Here is a 27,534-nt window from a genome sequence, read left to right as displayed (position 1 = left end):
GGGCTGCACGGCGCAGCCCTGACCCTAAACCTGAGCCTAACCCTAAACTGACCCTGACCCTAAACCTAATCTTAACCCTCAGATGACCCTGACCCTAACCCTAACCCTGACCCTAAACCTAATCCTAACCGTCATCCTAACCCTGACCCTAAACCTAATCCTAACCCTAAAATGACCCTGACCCTAACCCTAACCCTGACCCTAAACCTAATCCTAACCCTCAGATGACCCTGACCCTAACCCTAATCCTAACCCTCAGATGACCCTGACCCTAAACCTGACCCTAATCCTAACCCTCATCCTAACCCTAACCCTGACTCTAAACCTAATCCTAACCCTAAAGTGACCCTGACCTTGACCCTAACCAACTCTCATCCTAACCCTGACCTCCCCCTCCAGGCACAGAGCTCCCCTCCCCACCCGGTGCCCCTCTCACTTCTTCCCCATGCGCTGAGTGCAGCCAGACTGACAAAACCACCGCACGCTCCGCGATCAAATGGTGCTTTGATTGTCTGTGAGCTGAAAGAAACGCCTCTGATTTTTTAAATACTGAATTGAAGCTAGATTGAGGGAAATTAACTATCTTATTGAAAGAGAAAAGGTTCATTAAGGAGTCACTCTGTTTTGACTCTACATTTCAAAGGCAAATGCCTTCAACAAGCCCAAGCCTTTGGATAGCTGTGATGTACACGGAGCACTTTATCACTCCTGGTTCAGGGTAAGGCTCACAGAGGTTCTCCCATCACCCCATCCCTGCAGTGCACACAGTGTGGTCGGGTCCTGAGCCCCTCCTGCCCAGCTTGGCACACTGCTGCCCTGCTGCTCCCTGCCAGATGACAGATTTCAGGAGAGCATTAGTGATGAGGAGCTCCACTTTCATCAAGGAAAATAATTAGTGGGAATGCATGCAGTTTACAAAAGCGGTTCAATTAAAGGGAATAACAAGCCTTTTACAGCAACAAAGGAAGGGCTAAGTAGACCTCAGTGAGTAAATAAAGCTGCAATCAGTGCGATTAATTTGAAAGCTCAGGAAGGCCTGAGCTGGGTTGGTGTTCCAGCAGCCTCATGTCTCTCGTGGGACCACAGAAGAAATCATTCCACGTTTTAGGGAGAATGAGAGGCCCTCATTAATTGTGAACAGCGGGAAAAAGGGGCAAGTATTATTTTGCTCTACATTTCTTGTCTTCGGCAGCACAGGTTTTGGTTGGTGTTCCCTCTGTGAGGCTACAGTGCAGCAGAAGATTCCCATCTCCACTCCTTGATTCTTCCATCCCACCCCATTGCTGGGTTCTCTGCTGCCCACATCCGTCCTCCAGTTCAGCACAGCCATCCCCTTCCAGGTGATGTCCTCCCTGAATTAATCCAGTGTTATTCAGGGGAAAAGGAAGAACATTTTCTGCCTTAAAATTGATGCCATAGGTGACAGTGATCACTGTGTCTCTGACTGCTGGATCTCCCTCTGTAGGCATCACAAAGAGGCTGTGAGCAGTAGGTGCACACACTGCAGCCCCCCATTCCTCCCTGCCCTCCCCCCCCAGCAGCAGAGGGTTGAAGCCTCGTCCTGCAGAGCAGTTGGACTCCTGTGATTCAATTACGCTTCTCAAGGCCTCCTCTTGCTGTGTCTCAGCAGAACAAAACAAACACTCAGCCTGGATTCCGTGGATCAGCCTTTTGCAGCACCCCAGAGGGATGCGTGATGTTTAGAGCAGGAGGCAGGCAGGTAGAAGCAAAACAGCCCATGCATGGGCGTGCAGCTGCGTAAACAGCTCTGCTGTGCTCCTCCACGTGCAGGCAGACTGCAGCCAGCTCCAGCCTGGTAGTGAGGGCAGCACGGGAGCCATTGCTTTGTACCTGCTCAGGATTTGGATTGACCCCCCCCCTATAGTGCAATTCATGGCTTTTCTCATTTCAGCACAGTTTCTGTGAACCCATTCTGCAGTAGCTTGCACTGCAGCAGGAAGGATGCAATGAGAATGACCTTTCCCTGAGCAAGTGCTGAGTGCTGGGCAGTGCCTGCTGCAGGAATGGCAGCTCGGAGGTGATGGGGTCAGGCTCTGCAGGGCGGTGCCAACCCCCCCATAGAGGCCGTTTGTGCAGGAGAAGGAGCAGCGTTTGCATTAAGCTCCCCAAAGTTATGATAACCTCGTTTCCCCTGGGGGAGGCTTTAGGCAGGATAATGTATAGCCCACTGTTGTATGTTCCGAATTCCATTTGCTGGAGATCAGTGTTTTATTGCAAGAGCAGTGCTTAAAAATCGTTCTCTATTTTCTCAGCGTTGTGGGAATTTCTGGCACCCGGAGAGGGAAGAAAAGGATTTTTTGATAAGAGGCGGCCTCAGTCTTTATTCATTGGTTCTGATGGGAATCTTTACCCCCACAAATTAATCCTCCTGGTTCCCTGTGGAGGGGCTGTCACGGAGCGTGGCCGGGCCCCCCAGCACAGGCTCTGAGCACACAGTTTGGTACACCTGGTGGCTGTCAGTGCTCGGCCACCAGCAGCGCTGAGCTCCAGCAGCTCTGCCTAAAAATAGGACTCTTTGAGTCTCTTCTTTTGTTCCTCTTTTTATCCCATCCTTCAGCAGCCGCCGGGGCCGGCCATGTGCTGTACTCTAATGCCTCCCCCGTGGCTGTCCTTTGATTTGCTGTGCAGTGCCTTCACCTCCAGCACCGCTCCGCCAGCTCTGCAGCCAGCACGGCCCCAGCTGGCACCGCTGCCTCCATCCCCTGCCCATCACCTTCACACTGCCCACGTCCCTCCCTTGATGTGCCCTTGCTGCTCAGCTGCCCGTTGCTTTCAGCAGCCCAGCTTCCAAAGGCCACGGGCTGCGAATGTGCATCTGCACCACGGAGAGGTTGGGGAGCCCAGAGGTGCGAGCAGGACGTGCTTCCCCTCATCACTCCTGCAGAACGTTTGAGCTCCTTGTGCTTCTTGTTTTATTGCTGTGTTTTCAAAGTGTTACCACAATACTTCATTGCCACAGTGACTGAAATACTTGGATGATTACCTTCTATTCCTGTGCTTCTACAATAGCTGTGTGAGCTCGGCACTGGCTCTGCAGCTGTCATCAGACACTGCTTCTGGACAGCAGCACCAGACAAATGGGTCTGCTTCTCCCTTCGGGGCAATGACAGTTTAAAAATGCCCCATCCTGCCCGTACTTCCTCCATTTGGCAGGTTTGGGGTGGTTTATATAATTTGGCCGTGATCCCCTGTCTAAACCATGTCCAACATTTCATGCAATAAACTTAATGGACTTTTCCATCTTTGAACAGCTGAATTCTTTCTGAGCAGCTGCTCTGGGTTATTGATGGCCTAATTAGAGCCCTGCCTTAGGCCTGCCACCAGACTCTGGGAGACTTTTACATATTCCAGGATGTAACGGAGCAAAGTGCCTTCAAATGGTCTCGGAGCACAGCTTTGATGTGGGGAGCACAAGGCGGGTGATGAGGACTGGGGGATGCTGATGGGCTGCAGAGGACCCGGCGCAGCACTGCTCCCAGTGCCCAGGGTGTGCTCTGTAAATCCAGTTAGGAATAAATCAAAGCAGCGGCAAGCCATCGAGCCACCCGAACCTCAGACAGCTTTGTTTGTGTCATTTTCATTTTCCTGGTTAATCGAATTGGTTGGAATTAGAGGGTTTGCCTGGATAATAACATTTTCTAACCCTCTGGAACAAAGAGGGTTCGGCTGCGGCGAATGCTGATGTAAAGAGAGCGGTGCTGATTGCAGTAAGCTGGCCCTAGATAGCATCAATTACCCACTTGTGGGGGATGTCTGCGTGCTGGCTGCCAGCCCTGCACCATTCCTGCCTGCAGGGATTGCTCTGCACCCAGCATCCCTCAGCCTGCAGTGGTGCTTGTGCCGGGCACCGGGTGCAGTGGCATTTCCATTGCAGAGTACAACTGCTTTGGCAGCCTGTCAGATCGCATATTGATTACAGCCTGGCTGTCTCCTTTGCTAATTGCCTCTTCTCTCGTGCCCCTCGGTGGCTGCTGAAGCTGGAGGCTGCTGGGTGGCAGAGATAGGGGCACGTGGTGATGGCTGGTGGGGTGCCTGGAGGCCGCTCTGCGCCCGCTCTGCAGGGCTGGGGGCAATGCTGGGGGGGGGAATTGCTGGAACTTGGGGTCTGCAGCTGAGCTGTGCCACATCTGAGCCACCCTTCCACGTCTCCACTGACCAATGTGGCACGTGGTGGTGGTGTAGGTACCACGATGTTCTTGTAGACCTCTCCACGGAGGAGAAAAGGCAGCAGCCACATTCAGTTCTCGCAGTTTCTCCAGGGTTGTTGAACCCAAAGCTATTCGGGGTGGATTCACACCATTGGCTCCACTCGCAGTGGTGCCGTATTTCCAGCTGGGAGCTTCAGGGCCAGCAGTGAGACAGGTGTGGATCATATGCCATGGACAGCAGGGCACGGGGCCAGAGGGGAGCGGAGATCTGCGCATGGAGGAGCCACAGAGCCAGAGCTGTGGGCAGGGCGTTGTGTTCTGAGCACTGCAGGACCACAGTTCACCCTGAAGGACATACAGGTGGTATCACCTTGGTGTCGTTACACGGTCACCTGCAGGCTGGGCTGGGCTCAGTGCTGTTGGCACAGCACACTGCTGAGCATTGGGCCCCGCCAGCCCGACGCTGCTGCCAACCAAAGGAGTCCCCCCGTGCTCCGCTCCTGTTTGAGCGGATGAGAGCTGCAAAGCCATTAGCTGCGAGCGTGTTCCTTAATGTGGCATAAGCAGCTAAAGAAGATGTATTTATGCTCCTTCATTTGCAATTGATAATCTCAAGAGTGAGAGGCTGGTAATAAATAGCCTCGCTGGGGCTCCCGTCCCGCTGCAGCCCACGCTACAGAAGGGAATAGACGGCTCATTTGCATAAGATAATGAAACTGCAGCAAAATAGTACAATTGCAAAGCAACTTTGTTTTCGTAATGACAGATGCTCCTTAAACACTTTAACGATGTCTCTCCGAGCAGTTTCAGCCCCAAGCAGGATGAGTGAGATTCTTGCAGTGAAACCCAGAGCCTCCCTGCGAGATGCGCCTCTTCTCTTCCCTGTGTTGCAGTGATGCCCTCACCCCGTGCTCTGCCCCATGCCCCTCCTTCATGCACCAACCCCCCCTCCATGCTGGCACCCACAGAAGGGACCCACTCACTTTGGCCGTGACGGAGCACCCTGGGGCTGTGTGTGTTGGCTGTGCACCATCACTTCCCTGCCCTACGAACCCCTTTCAAAGCACGTTTGCTGGAGCCCATATGTTACATCAGTGCTGCCAGAAGGTCTCTCGTTTGCTAAGATCACACTTTCGCTCTGTGTTTGGAGCGTGCAGCACAGCACCATTGATACAGTGCTCCAAGTGAGAGGTGACAGCACCCTGCCTGCATGCAGGTTGCTCTGTGCTCCTGGCTGCAACAGTGCTGCACCTCGTAGGTAGTCACTCTGCAGGTGCACTGCTCTGCAGTGTTTGGAAGCCCATCTCCATGGCCCTTCCTAGCTCCTGGGAGATGCTCCCTGCAGGCACTGCTCCAGGCATGGCAGCACCAGGGAGCATTTGGGCCTTTCGGTTTGTTTTCAGAGTTGGGAAGTGCAGAGGAAAGCCCACGGCCTCTTCTTCAATAAGACATCCTCCTTTCCTCTGTTCCATCTCCAAATCTTTGAGGAAGTGACGAGCGTTCAGCTCATGGGAACGTTCAGTCCAGGCCTGGGGATGGGGTTGATTGGTTGTAGGGCCGCTGTTGGTGTCTGCTGTCCTCGTGCCGTGGGATTGGAGCTCTGTGCTTTGGGATCAGAGGATGCTGCTGCAGACGGAGCAGTTCCACTGTGATGTGGGCTCTGCAGGTTGGGCATCCACAATGCAGACAGGCCCTGCAGACAGCAGGCACCGTTCCCAGGTGTTCGCCCTGCTCTGCCCAATGGGATGGACTGATGCTCGCGGGGAGCGCGGCGCCTTCTGATGAGTGAAATCCACTGTCTGATTAAGTATTCACCACACATGATTGGCAGCACATCGCGGGCTGAGTGACAGGGTTAATTACTGCCTGGTGAGAGGGATTCACGGCCTCAGCGGTGCGTCGGGAGGCTCCCAGAGCAGCCCCACGTGCCCCAGTGCTGAAGGAGCCCTGCGAAGGCATCGCCTGCTTTTACCTTTCTTCCCCTTCTTCTTTTTGCCGTATCCTCTGCATATTGATCAGGGCTCAGAACAAAAAGAGGAGCTCTGCAGGGCTCTCCTCGGTGAGGACGTCGATGCTGCGGCTTTCCAGGGCCGGAGTGAATAATAGAGACGAGAAGGATTTATGAGACGACCCTTAGAAATAATGACAGTGGGGAGGAATTCCTTTGACCATTGCATAGGGAATGGCAGCTATGGGGGGCAATTCGATGCATGCACAGAGCACAGGAGGGCTGAGGTCCACCCACGGCTGTGCCATCCCCTGCAGTGACAGCCATGCAGTGCTGTCCCTCCCTGGGGTCCGTGGGCAGCTGCTGTGGGGTGGGCTGTAATGGATCGGCTGCATTTAGGAGCCACATTCCAACTAAGGGAGATGATGGGGACGTCAGGCACAGATTGGGGGTAGATTTCGTTGTTTTCTAGAAATTATTTTTATTTAAAATTTAAAACCATATTACTTCATACAGCAAACTGTGCACTTGGATATATCACAGTGTCTTAAAAAGGAAAATAATCGGATTTTTTTCTTTTTTCTTTTTCTTTTTTTGGAAATCCTATTTACATCAGCCTAGAATGATCAGCCAGTAACACAGTTACTATGAAACCAAAATCGTTACAAAATGTTTACAAAAAACTATATTCATAGAAATTCTGCATGTCCACAAAGGAAATTCCCCTGAATGTCAAGGAGACCAGTTTGTTTGTTTGTTTATTTTGCTGTTTTTCCTTCTTTCTCTCGCACTCTGTTCCATTGCTGTGGTCAGTTGGTCATTCTTTGTTTTCACTGTTCCTTTTTATTTCTTTCTGTCTGTTTTTTGTTTGACAAAGGTGTGGGCAGTGCAGTGCACCCCACACTGCAGTGCTGTGGGGCTGAGCGGTGTCCCTCCATGTGCTGACTCAGTGGGTTTGTAGTGTTGGGGTCTTTACCTCATCAGATCAGCCTAAATGGAAGAGCAGCCCCAGAGGGAGCTGCCCATGTGTCCCTGCTCTGTCCCACAGGAGACCTGGAAGGAGAAAGCAGGTGAGAAAGGGACAGCAAAGGGGGATGGCAACACTGTGGGTACAATTCTGTAGCCCTAATGTGGTTTTCTTCGTTTCCTCCTCACTTCTTCAGTCCCTCTGCCCACCAAGCAAGGAACGAACCTGCTTGAAAGCTGGAAGTCAGATTCCTAAGACGTGAGTCGCTGGTAGCCATGAGCAGGTCACAGGGCAGCTTGCAAAAGGCTTTGATGCTTCGTCATCATATCTGCGCCTTATGGGTTCTCCCCTCTGCCATCTGCCGGGTTCCTCACTGCTGCCTGCACAGCACTGCACAGCCCAGCCCCGGCTGTGTCCCAGCTGCGTTCCCTCTGCATCCCATCTGCATCCCATCTGAATCCCAGCTGCATCCCAGCTGCATCCCAGCTGCATCCCAGCCTGCTCCAGCATACAGCAGCGGTGCTGAGATCAGAGCTGCCCAGCACAGTGAGCAGGGCTGGGGGGGCCATGGGGCCGGCGGTGTCTCTGCTGTGAGCTCCCTGCCCAGCAGCACAGTGCTGTCAGCAGAGCCGACGCTTCCTGGCAGTGAGCAGGATTGTGATGGCTGAACCAGGCAGACACGCGGAGTGCTGGCGTGTGGTTGGAGAGAGAAGGGAGAAGGCAGAGCTGCAGTGGTTTGTCTTGCTGGCCGACAGCACGAGCAGTGCTGGTGCTCACCTGTCACTCTGGGGCATTTGTGAGTAAAAGGAAATTGAACTGGTGTCAAAGATGAATAACCGGGGCTCACGGCAGTAGTGATATTCAGCTCAGTAACAAAAGAGGTCTGCAGAGAAGCGAGTGAATGCAGGTTTGGGGGTGGTTTACTCTCAGGACATTTAAAGCAGGTTTCAGGCTTTGTTTTTATCTTTGTCATGGTTGTGAAAATCTCCGTCTGATGGCTTATAAATCTGCAGGGGGAGCATCAGCTCTGCTGCCCTGCCCAGCCCTGGGGTGGTGAGGAGCACTGGTGGTGCCCATCAGCTCAGGGAGCAGAGCTGTGCTCATGGTGCATCCTCAGCAGTGGGTGCACAGTCAGCAAACTACGACCGTGGTGATGTGCACTGAGGTGGCAGCTTTCAGCTCTGACTTTTCACAGTTGCTATGAAAAGGCGGAAATAAATGTAAACTCTTTGCATATCTCTACCGGAGTCAAACTATGACAAATCCGTTTTTAGTTTCGGGTCTCTACGTTACTTCTTTACATCAGGGGAGAACAAAATAAAGACAAATTCTGTTTGGAGGGGCGGGAAAGGAGCTGTCTCCCCTTGATCTAGGTTGTTAATCGGGATAAGCTCCAAGGAAACCTTCCTGATGGGGGGTGGGAAGAAGCCCCCCGTGCTGTGGGATGCCGGGCAGGGGCTGGGGGCTGCGCTTTTCTTCAACACCAGAGCTTTAAAGCACTTCCTGCAGTGCTCGTGGTGCTCGTGGTGCTCGGGGTGACAGTGGGTCTGCTTGCTTTGTTTGGCAGTGGTTGGGGAGGAGTCGGTTGTGTTCCCATGGAGGGACGGAGCGGAGCGGCGCTGCTCAGCGTTCCTTTCGGTTAGCAGAGGGGTCTTTGGTAATTCCGACTCGATGGGTGCTCAGGACCAGCCTTCGGGGTTAGCGACCTGAAAAGAAGAACACAGTGCATGGAAGATTCCTTAAGAACACATGAGTGCGTTTGCATGGAGCTGTGGGTGGGTGAGGCACTGGGCTGAGCTGGCACCGTGTGCTGGGACCCCACCGGGATGCTTAGGTGTGAACGCAGAGCTGCAGCCAGCTTCACGGCACCTGTCCTGTCCTCCTCTGGGAAACAGCTCTCCTCCCATCTCTGCTGCAGCCCATGGGCTCTGTTGCCTGGCTGGGGGGGGGGGGAACCGGACTGTGTGGTGTGGGGCGTTGGGGCAGCCCCAGGCTGGCCGCAGTTCCTCGCAGTCCCCACGCACACCATGCCAACCCCTTCCTGCCCGCCTGCAGTTCCATTCCAGCTTGCTGTGCTCCGTTGTGGGCTGCTTCGGCTCCACCGATGGCTGCTGTGGTGCCTCCTCCGTGCCAGGAGCTGCAGTGCATCGGGGGGCTTCTCCTGTCCCTTTCTCCCAGGTGTGCCATGCACACCCGATGGACAACGTGTCCCTTTATTGCCATGCTGGAGGAGCTGTGCTCAGGGGCTCCTCGCTGCCCGCCGGGGCTCAGTTTGGCTCAATTCAGTTGTGCCCTCCGCGTGTTCTCAGTGTGTAAACATCAGACTCCGGTGGGGCGTTGGGCTGCACGAGGGAGCAAAGCTGTAAAAAAAGGAGGGATGAAAAACAGCAAAAACCAAACGGAAAAGCCCCGAGACCCACAGTGCAGTCTGTGCTCTGACGTTGCTGCTTCTGCGCCGGTGATGGATGCAGCTGTGTTGAAAGGCCTTGTTCTCGAAATGAGCCAAACCAAGCTTTGTTGGTTTTTTTTTGTTTGTTTGCTTTTTTTCCTGTTTTTTCTTTCTTTGTTTCTTTCTTTCTTCCTTTTTTCCCTCTTGTTTTTTTTTTTTTTTGTTTGTTTTTAAATCCTTGCTTCCCTACTTCGGAGCGCATCCTTCGCACATCCTTCCCTCCCTCCCCCAGGTCCCGCTGCCTATGGGAACACGGGCGTCAGGCCGGTGTTGCAGCTCATGCTGTCCTTCCCTGGCAGCCGCCGGTCGTTGAAGGTGTGCATGTTGATCACAGCATCCGCCTTCACCATGACGGGTGGTGGTGGTTTGTGCTTGACCCGGCGCTGGCAGGTGAGAGACAGCCGGATCTCATCGGCCACCGCGCTGCAGAAGGAGCGCTGCGGAGAGGAGGGACAGAACGCACCGTTACCGCCCCATGCCTGCAGTGTTGGAGCTCATCTCTGCAGCAGCGGAGGTTTGGGCCGTGCTGAAGGCGTCAGGTTGGATATTAGGAGAGATTTCTTCTCCAAAGAGCAGCGATGCAGTGGCACAGACTGCCCAGGGAGTGGTGGGGTCACCATCCATGGAGGTGTTCAGAACGGTGGGGATGTGTCACTGAGGGACCTGTGGGCATGGGGGGGTTGGGCTGGGGTTGCACCTGGGGGCTGAGAGGGCTTTTCTGACCTCAGTGACTTTGTGATTCTATGATCATCTGCGCTCAGTGGGACTTCAGCTGTGTGCAAGCTTTGGGGTTGACCCGCTGTGCTTTGGTAAGGTTGTACTTTGGGCGCGCTAACTCCTGCAGGAAAGCAGAGCTCTGGAGGCCTTATTGTGTGACCCCTGCTGCTGGGGACTGGTAGGGTTATGAATCAGAGAGGCAGAGCCCTGCTGCACTTGCCAGTGAGCGGCTGTCCGCACCTGTCTGCCCTGACACACAGGCTGAGTGTTTTGCTGTGGTTGTGCACACGGGTGCACTTCCCATTACTGCACCGCAGCACGCAGGACGGACACTCCTGCAAGCTGCCTTTGGATGCCACAGGCACTCACTGTCCACAGGATGGGACAGGCAGGCAGCACGGAGAGGGCACCCAGGGGTGCTGTGGCTCTGCCCTATGCCGGGGGCTCAGGAAAGGGAAATCCTCAGCACTGGGCTGGCAGGGAGCAGTGGGGATTGGTACCTGCTCGCGTTCCGCCGTCTTCCGCAGCTTGTAGATGAACTCCACCATGGCCACAAAGACCGACAGCACCAAGCCTGCTGCCAGCACGATGAAAATGCCGCCGATGTTTTGGATGCCCAGGGCACTGGCCTCCTTGTTCTCATCCTCAGGGCAACCGTTCCCCCGCCACCACTTCTCCTTCATGACGTGCAGCTTGTCCTCCTCCTGCAGCTGCAGGATGGCGATGGTGATCTTGTCCCGGTACGGTGAGCCTGGGGACAAACAGCACAAAGCGGGGATGTCCTCCTGGTTGAAGAGGACCTCCAGATCTCCCTTTGGGGAGGTGGTCCGTACGAGCTTTGGTGTTTGGAAATCGGCTGTTGGGAGAGGATTATCTCCCTACGGCCACTTACCCATGGGGGTCCCAATCCCGTAGCCCTTGGAGTCGATGAGCCCCCCGACCTGGGTGAGGTTGCAGTTCCTCTGGGTGATGTACTCGATGGTGGTGGACTCCATCAGCAGGGCGTAGTCGGCCGTCAGGGTGCGCTGGATTCCCTCCTCGTTGTTCTTGACGAGAGCCGTGGGTTTGCTGCTCATGAAAGCCCACATTTTTTCAAAGGTGGAAATTTTGGATTTCTGGGCAAAGGATACCAAAATAAGAATTAATTCCATTTGCTGGGGAAAAAAAAAAAAAATCGTGTCTTTACAGTAAAAAAAAACGACAATGAGAGAAGACAGAGAATGCTTTGGAGGATCTGTTTTTCTCCCTCACACGCTCTGTTGTATCCCTGCCTTTCCCCAAGCACCACAAGGAGACGTCTCCTCTGAGGTATGTGCAACTGCCAAACAAATTCAACGTACCCACACAGACAGAGGCTTGCAAATATTCGAGAGGATTGTCTTATGGTTAAAAATAGGCACGGGTTTTCTTCCACGAGCAGCGGGCGTTCTGTTAGGAAGGAGGAATTGTGCTGCCTGGCTTGCTCTTTGTACGGACAATTTCTTCTTCGAGGGAATGTGTTGGGTGAGAAGCAACGTGGCTCTTTTTGGTCCTTCCATAGCATCTTAAATACAGCCTTTGTTCGTCACCACGCTTTGGGTTCGCTGCTGTGCTGGGGACAGGCATGGGGCTCATCCTGCACATGGCTGTGGCTGCTGCTACCTGTATGTACATATAGGGGTAGATGTGCTAAGCAGGATAGTCCCTCTTTGAGCTCAGTCCACCTCCTTTTTTCAGCATGGGGGTTTGTGGCCGTGGTCACCCATCCAGCCTCCCATGCCCAGCAGTGCCACACAGTGACAAGAGCCGTTCCTCTGCTGCTGACCCATGGGCTCATCCCTGCTGGAGCAGCCACGGACTCACTGATACCAATTGGAATTCATACTCGTTATAATCCGCTGATGGACCCGCGGAGCCGCGTTCAGGAGGCAGGATAATCTCCCTTGCCTGAGAATCTGGTCCACTGCCCGTGAGCTGGATTTGTGGCATCTATCAAGCCTCAAAGAGCAGCAAGAAATGTCGCCTCCAAAAGGATTATTAAATATCTGTGCATTACGATGGGTAATTGAAATGAACAGCGCACTCGAGTTGCCGATAACGACTTGTTTAACATTTATATAGTTCAGATCAGAGGCCTCTGGGTTCACTGGCTCTCCCTTTTGCTCTTTCTCTTCCTGCATTTAATGCTCCTTGGGTGTTGACACAGGGCTCTTAAACAACATCAGTGTTCTCCCAGTTTAAAGCACAGAGCAAAATAAACTGGCAAAAAATCAATAGGCTGCATTTAGTGAAGCTAATAGGACTTGCATGAGGCATTGTAGCTCTTCAGGCAGCTTAAATTACATGAGACAGGGCTGCCTGGAACAGAAAAAAAAAAACCAACACTTTTCTCTTCTCTGCTCTTCTTAAATCCCTTCTTTTGACCTGCTGCAGGGCCTTCGTTGTGGTTGGAAATAGCAGGATGGATGCTGCACGGCTCCGGCACGGGGTCCTGTGCTGCAGACCTGCCTGCTTGCTGCAGCCCCAGCCTGGTGTCTGCCCAGCAAGCTGCTGTGGCCTCGTCCTCCCCAACCAGAGCCCTGGGGTGAGCTGTGGCTGCAAAGGCAGCTCAGCACAGCTTGGCACAGCTTGGCACAGCTCGGCGCAGCTCAGCACAGCTCGGCATAGCTTGGTGCAGTTCGGCACAGCTCGGCACAGCTCTGCTTTGGCTGAGCTCTGCAGTCTGCATCCCTCCACCTCCCCACGGGGAGTTTATTTCCAGTTAGTTCCTTTAACTCGGCTAACAGGAGATAAGAGCAGCCCCTTCCCAGGCAAAAATTCGCCAGCTGTAATTCGCAGCGCAGCACCAGCGGTTTGATGGAGCTGCCTATTTGTTAGAAGTCCAATTTAGAAGCGATTGTCAGTCATGGTGAGAGCAGCCATCAATCAGGCACTGCGGGGGGAACGTGGAGCTGCAGCTCACACCTCACAGAGCTCTGCGGCTGCACTCCATAGGGTCTCATTTACCTATGGGGTGTGGGTGATGTCCCCGGAGGACACACCATTCCCATAAGCAAAACCCATCCTCGTTGTGCACCGTAATTTGTTAGAATTAATTGATACTCATTGAGGACATCCGTTGTGCACACACTGTGGGGTGGGAATCCAGCACCTGGAGGTGCTCAAGAGCAGGTTGGATGGAGCCCTGGGCAGCCTGCTCTACTAGCACATCTGGGGGTTGGTGGCCCCACTTGTCCTTCATGATCCTTGGGGTCCTTTCCAGCCCAGCACTCTATGGTGGCAAGCAGCCCCCTGCCCTGGAGCTGAGCGAGGGGCACGTGGAGGTGGGCAGCAGCCGCACTGTGTGCAGGGAGTGCAGGAACTCAATGCCTCTGAGCTCATTCTTTAGAGTCACAGCTCAGGAGCTGCCTTTAATAACCAATGCTTCAAGAGCAGTCACCCAAATAAATTAATGGAATAGTTTAGAGGAGGCAATATGAGGCATCTTGCCAAGACATATATGCTTTTTTATCAGTGAAATTGGCAAGAAAGTAACTTTCAGGCTGACGATTTTCAATTCCAGCCTGTATGAAAAAATAAATTGATTTTCCCCAACTGAAGATACTTACTCTGGAGGATTTAACATTTCTGTACAAGTGAATGTATGTGTACACACATCCACACACCCTCACATTAAGCCCCACGTTTGTTCAGGGCGAGACGGCATCTCCTGCATGATATGAAGGATTCCTGGCATGATCCGCAATGAAAGCGAGATGCTGCTCCCAAATTAATTGATCTGTTTACTCCTGTAACTCAATCTGCATCGCCGGGAAATAAATAGCTGCTCCAAGGTTCTTCTCGTGAAGTCGCAGCCTGCTGCTGCAGTCGGGAAGCTCTCAGTGCTGCGGTCTATGGGGGGGTCTATGGGTGGGGGGGGTCTCAGGGTGGTCAGCAAACAGCTCTGCCAACTGCCCGTGCACGAGTGCAGCATCCCCTGTGCTGTGTCAGAGGGCAGCGCTGGTGTTCATCTCCAAACAGCAGTGGCAGAACGCAGAGAAAGGGAAATGTGCTGCAGCAATAAGCTGTGCCAAGTGCCCATTAGAAGCCCAGGGAACGATTCTGATGCATAATGATAGGAAGCCATAAAGATGCTGTGTCCTTGGTTTAAGAAAAAGATAGTTTCCTTTTATTTCCATATAAAACTCTTATTGGAAAGAGTAGTTAAAGCACCCCAGTAAAAGTCTGCGTCTCCCAATGGCTGCACCTTCAGAAGGCAGCACTGTGCTGCTCCGGGTTCAGCCAGCAGCCATGGTGAGGAATGCTACTGCTGACCACCAGAGACCCCAAAAGACCCCCAGCACACAGACTGAGCATTTGCGAGGAGACAGAGCCCTCCCTCCATGATTTTGGGGGAAGCATTGAATGTATACATACTGCCATACATGCTATACACACCTACTTAATGTGTGTGAGCCGAAGATCAGTCGTGCAAGGCACGCATGGCAGCGTGCAAGGATCCCCTCATGCATTTGGCACTGAGAATAAAGCATGCCTCTGTGTTCTGCCATGGCCTTTTCTTGCCAGACAGCTTTTTAAGGTCACCATTAGATTTAAATTCCTCCCCAAGCTGGGATGCTCGTTGCTCAGGTTAATAATCACCCCTCATTTCGATTCCTTTATTCTCCTGCTCTTTTCTAAGAGTGTGTTTTTAAAGGCCAGCTGCGGTTCCAAAGGTCTTTTTAAGTCTCTGGGTTTCTTTCCCTTTTTGAGGCAGCAGTGAAATATGGACGCTCTCAGCACCTTCCCTGCAGTGTTGGCTAACGTCTGAAATTGGGTTTTAAACAGCAGAAAGGAACGTGAGTTGGTTCTGAAGGGTTGGTGGTGGCGTTGCCGTGCACCTTCAGGAGGTAACGGGACGTGGGTATGTGAGCAGGGGCAGCTGGGGGCAGGGGGGGCATTTCGGCTGCACACAGAGCAGTGTGGCCCGGGCTGGAGGAATGGCAGCGGGTGAGGTGTGGGAATGGGGATTCTGTGGGAATGAAGGAGTTTTCTGTAGGTTTCAGTGTAAGGAGCATCCGTCCTCGTTGCTGTAGGTTGGAGTGTCTGAGCCTGTGCTGGGCGCAGCCCCCAGAGCTGTCAGATTGCTGTAATTTTATCATTGCGGCTTCAATTAGCAACCGGGAGAGGAGGATTTAGCCGTGATGTGAGTCTAGGTAAGCTAAAGTGACGGGGTTAATGTCTTAATGAAGGTGGCAGGCAGGAACAACCTGCTGGAGAGGGGAGGCAGCGCCCCTGCCCGAGTCGGCTCTCACCTTGAAGAAGGTCATGGTTGCCCCATCCTTCACAGCCCCATACTCGATTTTGGTCTGCTTTGCCAGGTCGTCTGCTGAGTCAATGGGGGATTCCATCCTCTCCACTGTCAGGAAGGCGGCGAGGTTGGCCGTGTAGGATGAAATGATGATGAGGGTGAAGAACCACCAGATGCCACCAATGATCCGCGTGGAGAGCGCCTTGGGCATCAGCTCCGAGCCTGGGGGGGGAGGGTGGGATGAGAGAAGGGAACCTGTTTTATATACATCATATACCTTATCCACGTGTGTCTGTGCTGATAGGTGAAGGATTCGGTTTCACTGCCAAACTGTAACAGCCACGCAATTAAAGCCAGCTGCTTTTGAGGCACAGCATCCAGACAGATGCATGCCAGGAGATCAGTGGGTCCTCCCGTCCCTTCCTTGCTGACCTTGGGTACGGTGCAGCACTTGCAGGGAACATTCAAGCCAAAGTAATTAACGAGGCAGCTTTTATGAGATTTAAATAGCAAGCCGTCGATGAACTTTGATGAGTGTTTTGTTCTGCCATTTCAAGAGTGCTTTGCTTTTATACGGATCACTTTGCAAAGCTCTCACTCCAGGGAGTGTGTTCAAATACACAGGGTTTAAAAAAGAATCAAACAGTGAGAGAAAGGAACTATCAGGGTCCGGTGCTTTGAATGGTGGTTATTAGTAGGGGAGCTGGAGATGCTGCTGCATGAAAGGTGTAACAGGTCTGGAATGACTTTTACTGAGCAAACATGAAGGACTAAATGGGCTGTGCTATTTTTGTAATCACCCGAGATGCCTTTTAAAGCCAGGAAAGAGCTCTGGGTTTGAAACAGCTGCATTTGGAGGATGCATCCAACCTGGAATTTGCAACAAAGAGCAATTTTGGCTTTGCAGAGCAAATTGATGCAGCGGCATCAAAGCCTGGGGTGGAGTGCAGCTTTTCTCCTGCCTGAGTGCAGTGAGGAGGCACCGGGAAGCAAAGCATTGGGTTTCCAGTTTGCTTTAGCTCTTCTCAAGATGCTGCTCCTTTCCATCCCATCCCTCGCCCTTTGATGCACGGGGAGGTGTGACATCAGTCTACCTTTGAAATGTTTTTCCTCTTAGATGTGGAATGGAGTTAAAAAGAATGCAGCTCCTTTCATGTATCCACAGCCGCTGCCCATTGGGGCAGGTGTGGGCAGGAGCCCCACCGCTGTGGGGCAGTGCCATGGGTCTGCCACTTGCTGGCTGCCACCACCACTATGGGATAAATACCGTGGGACGGGTGTTTGATGGTTTCCACTGGTTCCTATTCCTGGATTTTCTGCAATTAGACCACAGCTGTATTTTGCTCCTCATTCAGCACTGCTCGCAAGCTCGCTCCATGCTGTCTTCCTAATGGATTTACTCTATTCATTCCATCTCTATACATTATTTTTGCTCTGTTGCATCCATAGATACAGCTGTAATCCTATCTGTGCCTGTCTCTACGCTCCCTGCCACGCTGGTACCCCACACCAGCAGCACTGGGAGTGCTCCAAAGGGCTCTCAGCCATTTCCCAGTGCACTGAACGACCACGCGGGGATGGAAACAGGGACAGATCAGAGTGCATAAAGCTCTGTCTTCTGCAATAGATCTGAGATTGCATATTCAAACACATGGCTGAACGAACAGAGCTGGGGGGCTGCTGCTGTGTGCGGCACTGCCCCTGTGCACCCTGCACTGAGATTCCCAATGGCAGCTCTGGAGCTGCTCCTTCCAACACCTGCATGTGTCATTAAGAGTAATTACTGTTAGCAGGGCACATGTGAGCTGGCCGCAGAGGGGCTGTGCCCTGCAGGGTGAGCTCTTGGGATGGGCTCAGACCCAGTGCCCAAAAAAAGGGGACAAAAAAGGCTGAGATGCTCTGTGCTGCCCTCACCCAGAAGACATCCGGGGGCTCTGTGGGCACAGGGATGTAGGATCCCCATTGCAGGCTGTGTCTGATCAGAGCAGCCCCACTCCCCGTGCTCTGACAGCTGTGCCCGGGGCTGGCAGTGTCCCTTTGTGCTGTCTGCTTGGATCTGACAGACACAGCGATGTTATCTTGTTCCTGTCACATAGAAATGAAGCTGTACGTCTGAAAAGCCGCACCAAAAGGCGGTGTGGGAGAAGCAGCGGGGAGCTCTGTACCTTGCTGCATCAGCGCGCCCATCCCGAACCAGAAGCTGTTGAACAGGGTGAAGTTGTTCTCCACGATGTCCGAGCCGGGGTTGCAGGGATGTGCATCGTACCACTCGTATGGGCTGAACCTGTGGGGACACAGAGCAGGAGCTCATTAGCTGGGATGTGGCACGGAACACGGGCCGTGCACACCCGGTGCTGTGCAGGGCTGCTGCTCCACGTCCCTGTGCAGCTCCTTGAAGAAAAAGGCAAATTGAGTGCCAGGTTTTGGGCAGTAAGCAGCGTGGCTGTGAGCCCCTCCGTCCCACACCGCTGCAGAGATGGGACGTGACAGATGTGGGAGCAGCTGTGATCCCGTGCCTCCGAGCAGAGGTGCAGCACTGAGCCTGCAGGCAGCTGGGACAGAGCCGTGGTGCAGGGGACTCTGCTCGTGCCCATGGGACTGCACCCAGTGGCGCTCCTTGCAACCCCACGAGCAGCAATTCTGTGTGGCAGTGCTCAGCAGTTGCTGTTGGCACACTGAGGGCTGCTGCAATGGGACAGCACTCCTTCTCCAGGGGGAATCCCCATGGACAGCCCTCTATTCATGGGCAGAACAGAGGGAATTCAGCCATCTCTGCACACATCCTGCCCAGGAGCAGTGTGCAGGCTCTGCCTCTGTTAGAAAAGAGCTGGGGAGGATGCCCCATAGGAGGGATGCTGAAGTTTATAGAGCAGTTTGTTTACATTATCTTAGAGCCCCAGATTTTGCAGAGATTAAATTAAAACCATAATTGACATAATTGTTCTTGAACCAGGCATTAATTACCATCTCCGCTTCCTTCTCGAAATCCCTGTAGCTTTGCAGCAGCCCTGTGGCAGAGCCCAGCCTGCAGCTCACACTGGGCAGTGTTCACCCATAACCCCATGCTGGGTGTGCTGCTCCCCAGGGGGTTTGGTGCTTTGCTTCCCATGTCCGCAGGCATGGAGAGGGATGTGCTCAGAGCACACAGCAGCTCTGTCCCAACACAAAGGGCTCACAATCCAAGGAGCTGCCCCAACCTCTGCTTGCTGCACACACCTCTCACAGAACCCAAGGGGAGAACGGGATGGAGCTGTGCTGGGGGTCCTCGGGGCCACCCCCGCCCCCACCCACCTCTGAGTGGTGCAACGGGAGGAAATCAGGGAGGAAAAGCAAACATTGGGCCGAGCTGCGCTCTGCCTCATCTGTTCAACCTGCTGTCAACGTGTGCTGTGTGAGCAATGCTGCCCGAGCCCCGGCTGTGGGGTGGAGGTGGAGTTTTGGGGCTGGATGGAAACTTTCTCAGGCTGCCGGCGGTGGGCTGTGAGACTGAAAGGGAATTGCTGAGATCAAATGAGCCTGGCGGGATGGCAGGCTGCAGAACTTCAAGGTCTCTGAGTGAGAACCTACCGGTGCTGCTCAAATGACAGGGAAATATTCAGAAAGTTGCAAAGCAGCGACAGCCTTCAGTGCTTGGAAAGCAGCAGGACCATTAAAAGGAGGGGAGGGAGGGGGGGGTAAGGAAGGAAGCGCTGAGCACTGCTTGGTGACCCCATGCAGCTGCAATCTGAGCTGCTCAGGATGTGCCATGGGTCGGCGTCCCTCTTCGGGTGCAGAACAGGGGCTGAGAAATATTTCATCAAAACCCCTGATTGCTTTCTTGTCTCTTTTTGGCAGGGGAGCGTTTCAAAGAAGGCTTTAGTTAAAGGTGAGATCTAACACGAAATGCTTCTGAGTCTAAATTGCATCCCCAGAGAAATCTCCCACGGATCACCCAGTCCTGGTCGCAATTAAGATGAGCACTGATCCCCACCCTGCTGTGCTGGAGGTGATGGATGGTGGCCGTGTCCCCACACGGGAGACCCCACGGAGCTGCTGGCATTGTGTTTCTCCAGGGCTGGGAGCAGAAAGGCTGATTAAAGGGGGAGAGGATCGCATCCATCCTTTCTTGCCTCTGAGCAGTGCCCGGGTTGGCTGCTCGTGGCACTGACCTATGGCTGTAGCAGCAGCACAGGACCCTGGTGCATGCTTTGGAGCTCACAGCTCTGAGTTAAGGCTTTGTGATGCTGAGTGTTTTTCTCTGGAGGGTGGGATCTGAAAGGCCTGGCCGGGGTCAAAAGCAGATATTGGCTGTGTTGCTTCTGAGTGCGATAAATACAACCCGTACTTCTCCCATGAAAGCTCATAACCCTCTGTCATTCCTGCAGAACCTCAGTTACACGGAATGCTTGATGTTCTTCAAAGAGTCTGAAGGCAGAAGGAATGTCAGGAACAGAACACGTGGAGAAGAACCTGTTTATAGGGCTGTGTTTCAGCCCCTGTGTAGCCCACACAGTGCAGTACAGCGCTGTGCAGTGGGGCTGAGCAGTGCTGGGTCCCAATGCAGTGGGGGCTGTGGGGGTTGGGGGCTGCCAGCACTGTCCTATACTGCAGTGTGGGTACAGAGTGCACAATGAGCACACTTTGGAAGAGGGATCTGGGTCATCTGGGCCGGGTTTGGTACTCAGATGAGTAAGGAGAAATAAACTCATAGCAGTTAAAACTGTATTTGAATTCTAATACCAAGCTGTGCGAGCATCCCTATAATTGATGGCGTTCGAGCCACAGATGTTACGGCAGCAGAGTCCATCTAGCTGTGCTCTGCATGGCTGACGGAGACATAAAGTGAAGAAACTCCATTAATCATCTCAGTATTTCTCCTTCCTGTAATTACCAGGGTTCTCTGTCCCAGGTGAGCACCTGCCTGCTAAGAGCGCCAGCACTGGGGGCTCAGTGCCTTCTGCCCTGCCCCAGAGCTTGCCTTGGTGCCACGTGGCAGAGGTGCATCCCAAGGACCGGGAGGGAGAATGCTTCCCTTACAGCCTGCAGCCCTGGGGACCCTTGGTGCCATCAGGGGACATGAGGGCCCTGCAGTGGGGGGTCAGGAAGGAGCGGCTTTGCCCCCCAGCTGGGCTGGGGAGCGCTGGTGCTGTCTGCCAGGCAGGGATTCCTCTGACAACTGCTGTGATGTGTAATTAGGATATTACATAGTAAACTCAGGAAATCATCTCTAAAAGCCCCCAGGGACCTGAGGGAGGTTGAAAATTGCAGATTTGTTGGAACATGAGGGTTAATGGGTTCTAGTTACTGCAGTTTCATGTTTAATCTCTGCTCTGACTGCCTGATGGATGGTGGGGGCTGAGGCAGGGGCTGCCTTCTGCACTGTGCTGTGGGGAGGCACAGCCCTGGGGGGCAGCAGAGGCTCCTGAAGCACCGCTGCGTGGCTGGAGGTGTGCAGCAGGCTTCCCTGGGGCTCACCCCACATGTATCTGAGCACCTAAGGAGTGTGCATGGCCAGGGATACGGCCAGGAGCAAGCAAAGGCTTTGTTCTGCTTTGAGGAGGTGGCATCACGAATGCAGAGCAGCCCTGGACTGTGAATCTCATCAAAGACGCTGTGAAATTAATAACACATGCAAATGTATGCAAATTCCGCTGCTTTTAAATATAGAGGTTTTAAACATGTTAATTAGATGCATATTAATTTCTGTAAACAGACACATTGTCGGGTCCGTAGCAACGCGCTCTCCGTTCTTTTGCTATGGGGAGGGCTGTGGGGCTGGCTGTGCCCTTGCAGGCAGCGGGCTGTGCAGGAGGGTTGGAATGCACAGCATAGGGTCACTACAGGGAGGATAAAAGCTGAGCCCGTTTTGGTTTGACGCAGAGCAGTGCCACAGTTCAGCACAAAGCCATCTGCACCCTGCAAAGCCACGGATGCCCTAAGAGCCTGTGCTGCAGCTGGTGCTGGGATCCCCCTCTGTGGAAGGGTAGGAGTGGAGTGGAGCAATGGGTCATGGGCCAGGGGTAATGTCATTAATGAAACAGGATTCACATCGTGGCTCCTGGGGTGCAGTTGGATCCCTGCAGAACGCTGCGGGGTGTGGGGAGCAGCGGGGCCCTGCGGGCATCCCCTTACCTGGCTATGACAAAGAGCACGCAGCTGACCCCCAGGTAGGCGAGGAGAATGTACATCCAAATATCAGGAGACAAAGGGTTGAGGAAGGAAAACACACTGGGGTTGGTCCCGTTGGGCTTCCGGTACAGAATGCTGACCCCCAGGGTCATAAAGGGCTTGGAGAAGTCTATCGCTTTTTCCCGTACGTGGGTGATGGTGAGAGGAGCAACGGCCAGGTCAGCTTTCTGTGCACGGCACGGGGAGAGACACAAAGGGAGAGAGAGAGAGAAAGAAGCCATTAGACAGTGAGCATCCTCATCCCTCCAGCCCTGCTCCCCAGCACGTGGAGCTGTGTTTGCTGCCTGCTCTGCTCCTGGGACGCACGGCAGCGCGGCCCCATGCACAGAGCCTGGCTTTGAGGTTTGCTGGGCTGTGGGAAGCCTGGGTTCAGCTCGTTCTGGTCTGTTGAATGGCAGCATCATGCCCCGGGCCCCAAAGGCTCAGCCTGCACTGTGGGGGTGGCTCGGGAGTCACAGCAGAGCCCACGCTGCAGTGGTGCAGAGGTTCTGTTCTTGCTGCCTTCACCAGAGAGCTCCAAACCCAGTGCTGTGCGTGTCCCACTGTGAGCAGGGGAAGCTGGTGGAGATAGTGAAGGATTTGGCTCCTGATGCTTCTGAGAGAGGGAGGAAATGAGCAATGCTGCGGCCAGGGCCAGCAGCCACCTGCGTGAGATCCTGCAAGCCAGAACTGTCAGAATGATGGAGCAAGCGGAATGCCAGCCAGGAGCTTGAGCTCTGCCACAGCAAACGAGAAGAGAAAAACCTGCATGGCTGCCCGAGGATCAAAACGCTTTTAGCACAGAAATAACATTTTACTGTGTCATTTCAGCAGCTCCTGTGAACTGATTTCAGCCCCACGTCCTCAGCAGCACGTGTCCCATGCAGCCAGAAGGAAGCAGCAGCCCGGGCTGTGCTGTGCCCACAGCTTTCAGGGCAGGACGGGGTGCTTTGGTGGCCTTTTTCTCAATGCAGACTTTTCTGGAGGTGGCTCTGATTGGGGCTTTGCTGATGCAGAGGCTGTGGATCAGCCCCCCAAAGGGCGCAGCTGCTGTTGGTCACACCGTACCACCATGATCTGGGTGTCACATAGTGGGCACTGAATGCTCCTTTCTCCCATCCCCAGCGCTGTGCTCTGTATGGTTAGATGGCTTTTATTAGAAATGAGGAATTATGCTGAGTGCCAAAGGCTTAAAGGCCCTTATCCAGCAAAGCCACTTAAGCACGTGCTTCTGCCTGCACGCCCTCCAAGTGCTACAGATCTCCTCAAGTGCTGCTCTGAACTGAGGCCAGGGAGCTGACATTCCCAACACGGAACGGGGGCAGCCCTGGTGCTGTGTCACTGTGTGCTCTGTGCAGGGCAACTGTGCTCACTGCAGAGCTCTGTGCTGCTCCCACGGACCACGCAGCCCCATCTGCAGCTCTGCTCCGCGGGGCTGTGTTGGGCTGCAGCTCTGCAGCCCCTGGAGCAGAGCACCAGGACATATATTTATTCAAGAAAGTAAGCTGCCTCGGTGCTTATTTTGCCAATCTGAGCTCAGTGTTTACATAAACTAATTAGGTGTGCGTTGCCTGAGATACAGGTAAATAGCGCGTGCTTTGCCGGGTTGTTATCCAGGCTCTGTCTGGCAGCACCCAGATGTTCATCCCCTATTGGGGCATCCCCAGGTGCAGCTGCCCTGCTGGGCACAGCTCTGCCCACAGCACCGCTGTGCTGGGAATGCTGGTAGGGAACCCCAGCAGGGAGCTGGGCCAAAGCGGGGAGCATTGGGGCTCTTCCCATCTTTTATTTAAGGAAGATCCTCAGAGAGGGAACGACCACTCGTTGAACCTCGGGGTGTCACAGGGATCACAGTGACAGCAAATGAGTTCCTGGGGATGCACCAGGGAGGGAAGAGCGGGGAGCCAGCAGAGAGCTGGGGCTGCTCCCTGCACTGCACGGCTGTGGGTGGCTGCTCCGTGGGTGTGATCAGTCTGAATGCACCCAATTATCAGTGCTGGGCATGAAGGAGCGGTGCAGCCCACTGCTGGGGCTCACTGCCATCTCCTGACACTGAGTTCCTGCAGGGCACAAACAAGAGGCGAAATAAGAGGAGCCTCATCCGACAGCAATTGGTTTTCCTGTTGCTGGCCCAGTGGCTCCCAGATGAATCCCCACTCTGCAGCACTTGAGATAAACACCCACCGGTGCACAGCGCTAATGGGAACGTGGCAATGTGGTGCAATACGTATTTCTGCCAGAATGTACTGTCAATAAATGCCCATTTATTGTGAAAGTGTTAAATCAGCTGTCATAAATCGTCCCTAAGGATAGGCATTACATCTTCTCTATAGTTACCATTGGCAGGGATTTCCATTAGAAACCCTATTATTTTTCACGCCTTTTTTATTCCCACAAGAAGTTTTCAGATTGAATGGAAATTTGATATGCGCCGTCTCAGCAGAAGACAAGTTTTATTTGTGAACGAGTTTGTGCAAAATGCCCACAACGATTCACGCTGTGGTTTTATGTGGCTCTGCCCACAAACAACACGGAAGATTTGCAGCCGTTCTGTTGGCAGACAGCTACGATTTAGAACTGGGATGGATGGGCCACGGCGCGCAGCGCAGCTCTGCTTGTATCAATAATAATTCCCACGAATAAGCAGCAGTAATAGCTCAGCACTGAGGCAGGGCTGAGATGTGCCGTTGCCAGCTTGCTGCTCACTGCCTATGGATGCAGAGCAGGGTGGGTGCTGCCGTGTGGGGCGAGCAGTGGGTGGGTGCAGGGCAGAGGGTTGCTTGCTTGGGGCTGATGTGCTCCTGGGGGCCCGGATGGGGTCAGGCTGCAAGCGGTTCTGACTGCTGTTGCTTTTCCTGTTTATGCTTAAGGCCAGACTGAAACAAAGCAATTGCACAAAGGCGGATAGCCCGAGGCATCGCTGCCCATGGGCAGGCATGTCTGCATCAGAAGGGATGGTGGAAGGATGCGCGACTCCAAAGGCAGCAGTGCAGCAAACAGCCCATCCTCACCACGTGCTGCGGTGTGCACTGCTGTGAGCTGAGCATCACCACCCCAAAGCACATTCATCACACCTCCCAAGCAGCCCCACAGCCTGGGCACCTCACAGCGCCAGCAGAAGGGCCCGGGGGGTGGGAGCCACCCCTGCCTATGTGCTGAGACCTCCCAAAGACCCCCCCTGCTCTGTGCAGGTGAGGAGATGCCTTGCAGTGTGGGCAGCGCTGATTCCACCACTGTGCCTCAATGCCACCTCCAGCACTTTTCCTAAGAGGTATGAAACGGGTTTGAACTCTCCTGAGCACCGGTCGGGTGTTGTTCCTCCCTCCACGTGGTGGGAAGGAGCTTTGCTGCTAAGGAAGGGCCGCATCTGGTTGCAGTTTCATTTTTTAATGCTTTACATAAACACTGCTGTAAAAAGCAATGACGTGTAGATAAGGAAAAGAATGGCTTCAGACAGGGTCTGGGCAGTGGCTGTAAATCACTGCCCGGCGTGCACCCAGCCGTACCTGTCAGAGGCAGAGTGCAAGCCTGATGCTTGCTTGCAAGGAAACCTGCAAGAAGAGGGGGTTTGGCCCTTTGCTGTTGCTGAATGTTAATGTACTGTTTTATTAAGTGGCCAAGAAATGCTTCAGTGCAGACTGACCGTGAATTCAGGGCATGACTTAATGAGGTTGTTCCCCGTATCTTCTCAGCTTGTCGCTTTCAGCCTTGGGAAGATCAGAAAAGCCCCTGAGAGCCCTGTAACGTCTTGCAGGACATTGGAAGTGACATGGGTCAGGCTAAGTGACAGCACGGCTGCTGTTCCCCATATCTCATCTCCTGTTCGGAGCTGCTCCCCAGCGACCCACAGCAGGGATGCTGTGCTGGGAGTGAGGACCTGCTTGGCACTGCGGGATGCTGCAATCTGGCACGCTACCAGGGGACACAGCCTGTGTCACACACCCGTGTTGCACATCCGTGTCAAGTACATTGCTCAGGGCACACAACAGCCAGGACCGTTGTGTAAGAAACCCTTCAATCTGTACTTGGAGCTGCACGGACCTTTCTGGAAGCAGAAGCACAGAGGCAGATTTGCACAGCCTCTGGCACATTCCCCTGTGAGACAACGTGTCCTGGTCCCCAGGGCTGTCCTCGTGCGCCCTTGCCATCCTCCTGCCTCTCCAGGATGAGCCATCTAAGGACTGCCGTGTGCTTCTCAAACTGACGGAGCATCACCGTGTCCCTCTAAGGGACATAATCATTATCATCTGCATTTTACAGATGGAGCGAGTACTGCACAGAAGCAACTTGTCCAATGTCATTTAAGGCAGACAAGACGGATCTGGAAACACAACCTAGATTCCTGAGCCCCAGCTCTGCCATCTCACCGCGAGACAATGCTCTGTTATCTGCTCACAGCAAAGCTCATTCACCAAAGTGACTCACCCAGCAAACGCAGCCTTCTCACACGGCCTGGAAGAGCATCACAGCTGCTATGTACAAGAGATTATTTTTGTCTCTTTTCTGCAAATGCAGCCATTGAATTTGGGAGGTGTCCGTGAGGTTGGGAGGGGGTCCGAGTGCTGCACCGCTTCAGGACTGAAGGAGGGAGGGATGTGCTGTAGCTGTAAAGCCGCAGCTGCTGTCTGGGAAATGGAGATCAGAGGTGAATTCTGTCCTCATCTCTTCTTCCAGAGCTCTTTTCCAGGAAGAAGAACTTTGTACAGACGCCACAGCCCTGAGTGGCCCTGGGGTGGGGGGGGGGGCATGGGATGTGCTGGAGGCAGAACCCGACTGGGAGCTCAGCATCCCCTGGCTGTGTGTCCTGGCTTCAGCCTAGGGGACCTTTTGGCAGCTGCAAGAGCAGGGCCGCCCCTGGAGTTACACTGGTGTCAGTGGGCTTTTGTAAGCTGCCTTATTAAAAGTGCAGATACGGGGAGACAGAGCTGATCCCCACTCGCTGCCCGTGCCCTCTGGCTGTGCCACCCAGCTTTGGCCACACTGTGCCCCAGCCCCACTGCAGCCCCACTCACATGGTCGATGAGCTCCTTGATCATCCCGTTCCACTGGCCCTTGTCGTCCTGTGCTCCGTACTTGCCATCCTCCACCAGGCGGATCTCATAGGTGAAGCCCAGGATGACAGCCAGCTCCTTCAGCAGGTCGATGCAGTACCCCTCGAAGCGGTCGTTCCCAAACAGAGCCGTGTCGGATTTGCGGAACATAACGAAGGGTTCCTCCTGGGCACGGACAGCACAGACTCCATTACGGCTCAGCCTGGCTCCAGGGTCAGCTCGCCAGGCTGTGCTGGCACGGGGACACGCTGGGAGTAAATTAACTTTGCAGCTAATTAGCAACCTTGTTTACCCCACAAAATTTAATTTTGTCTCTTCTGAGCGGCCAACTGTTTTCCATTTGGTGGGATTTCAGGGACAAAAATATCCATTTCATGCTCTGAAATGAAGTGCTGAGGGGCAGCGCAAGGTCAGGGGGATGAATAGGAGCGCCGGCCCTGCGTGGTCAGCTGCCCCCCATGCTGTGGGGCTGGGGCTGAGCCCAGCAGGCTCCATGCATGGCTGCTGCAGCCCGATGTTCCCCCAGTTCGGTTCTGTTCCGTTTTGGAGCGCACCCTGTGGCATGCATGGCTCATTTCTGGGGAGTGGGGAGGTTGGGGCACCGGCTCCAACTGGAGGAGTGCTCCGTGCCCATGGGGCAGCGGGTAGCAGGTGTGGGTGCAGCGAGCGGCACGGGCTGGGATGGCATCAGGCATGGGCAGCCACCAAGGGCAGGGAACGGGGGGCACAAGGGCGGCCCGAGGGGGGAAACACGGAGGGGACAGATGGGAATGGCAAAGGCTGGGAAGCAGCGGGCAGGAGCTGGGAGGCAGGCGGA

The 27,534-nt window shown here is 54.0% G+C and overlaps 1 protein-coding gene and 1 long non-coding RNA gene across 3 annotated transcripts in view; one reads left to right on the top strand and one right to left on the bottom strand.

Annotated features, from left to right (window-relative positions):
* Positions 1-6,578: 6,578 nt before the first annotated feature.
* Positions 6,579-27,534, bottom strand: part of GRIK3 (glutamate ionotropic receptor kainate type subunit 3) — a 72,604-nt gene continuing 51,648 nt past the window's right edge. The window contains exons 10-17 of one of the 2 annotated variants that reach the window (XR_001469937.4): positions 26,679-26,882; positions 21,631-21,854; positions 17,685-17,803; positions 15,524-15,741; positions 11,143-11,365; positions 10,751-11,001; positions 8,907-9,970; positions 6,579-8,790 (exon numbers count right to left, since the gene is read on the bottom strand). Coding sequence is in view for 1 of the 2 variants with exons in the window: in XM_417766.7 (XP_417766.4) it covers positions 9,776-9,970; positions 10,751-11,001; positions 11,143-11,365; positions 15,524-15,741; positions 17,685-17,803; positions 21,631-21,854; positions 26,679-26,882 (1,434 nt within the window). In the remaining variant the exon portion in view is untranslated. Of the gene's footprint in view, positions 9,971-10,750; positions 11,002-11,142; positions 11,366-15,523; positions 15,742-17,684; positions 17,804-21,630; positions 21,855-26,678; positions 26,883-27,534 lie in introns of both variants that reach the window. The other variant, XM_417766.7, reaches the window with a different exon arrangement.
* LOC121107455 lies at positions 14,861-15,728 on the top strand. The gene is made up of 3 exons (XR_005841646.2): positions 14,861-15,118; positions 15,305-15,424; positions 15,590-15,728. It is a non-coding gene; the product is annotated as an uncharacterized LOC121107455 (long non-coding RNA).

This window comes from Gallus gallus, chromosome 23 (assembly GCF_016699485.2).
Source record: "Gallus gallus isolate bGalGal1 chromosome 23, bGalGal1.mat.broiler.GRCg7b, whole genome shotgun sequence".
NCBI lineage: Eukaryota > Metazoa > Chordata > Aves > Galliformes > Phasianidae > Gallus > Gallus gallus.
This window is presented reverse-complemented; position numbering and strand designations above follow the sequence as displayed.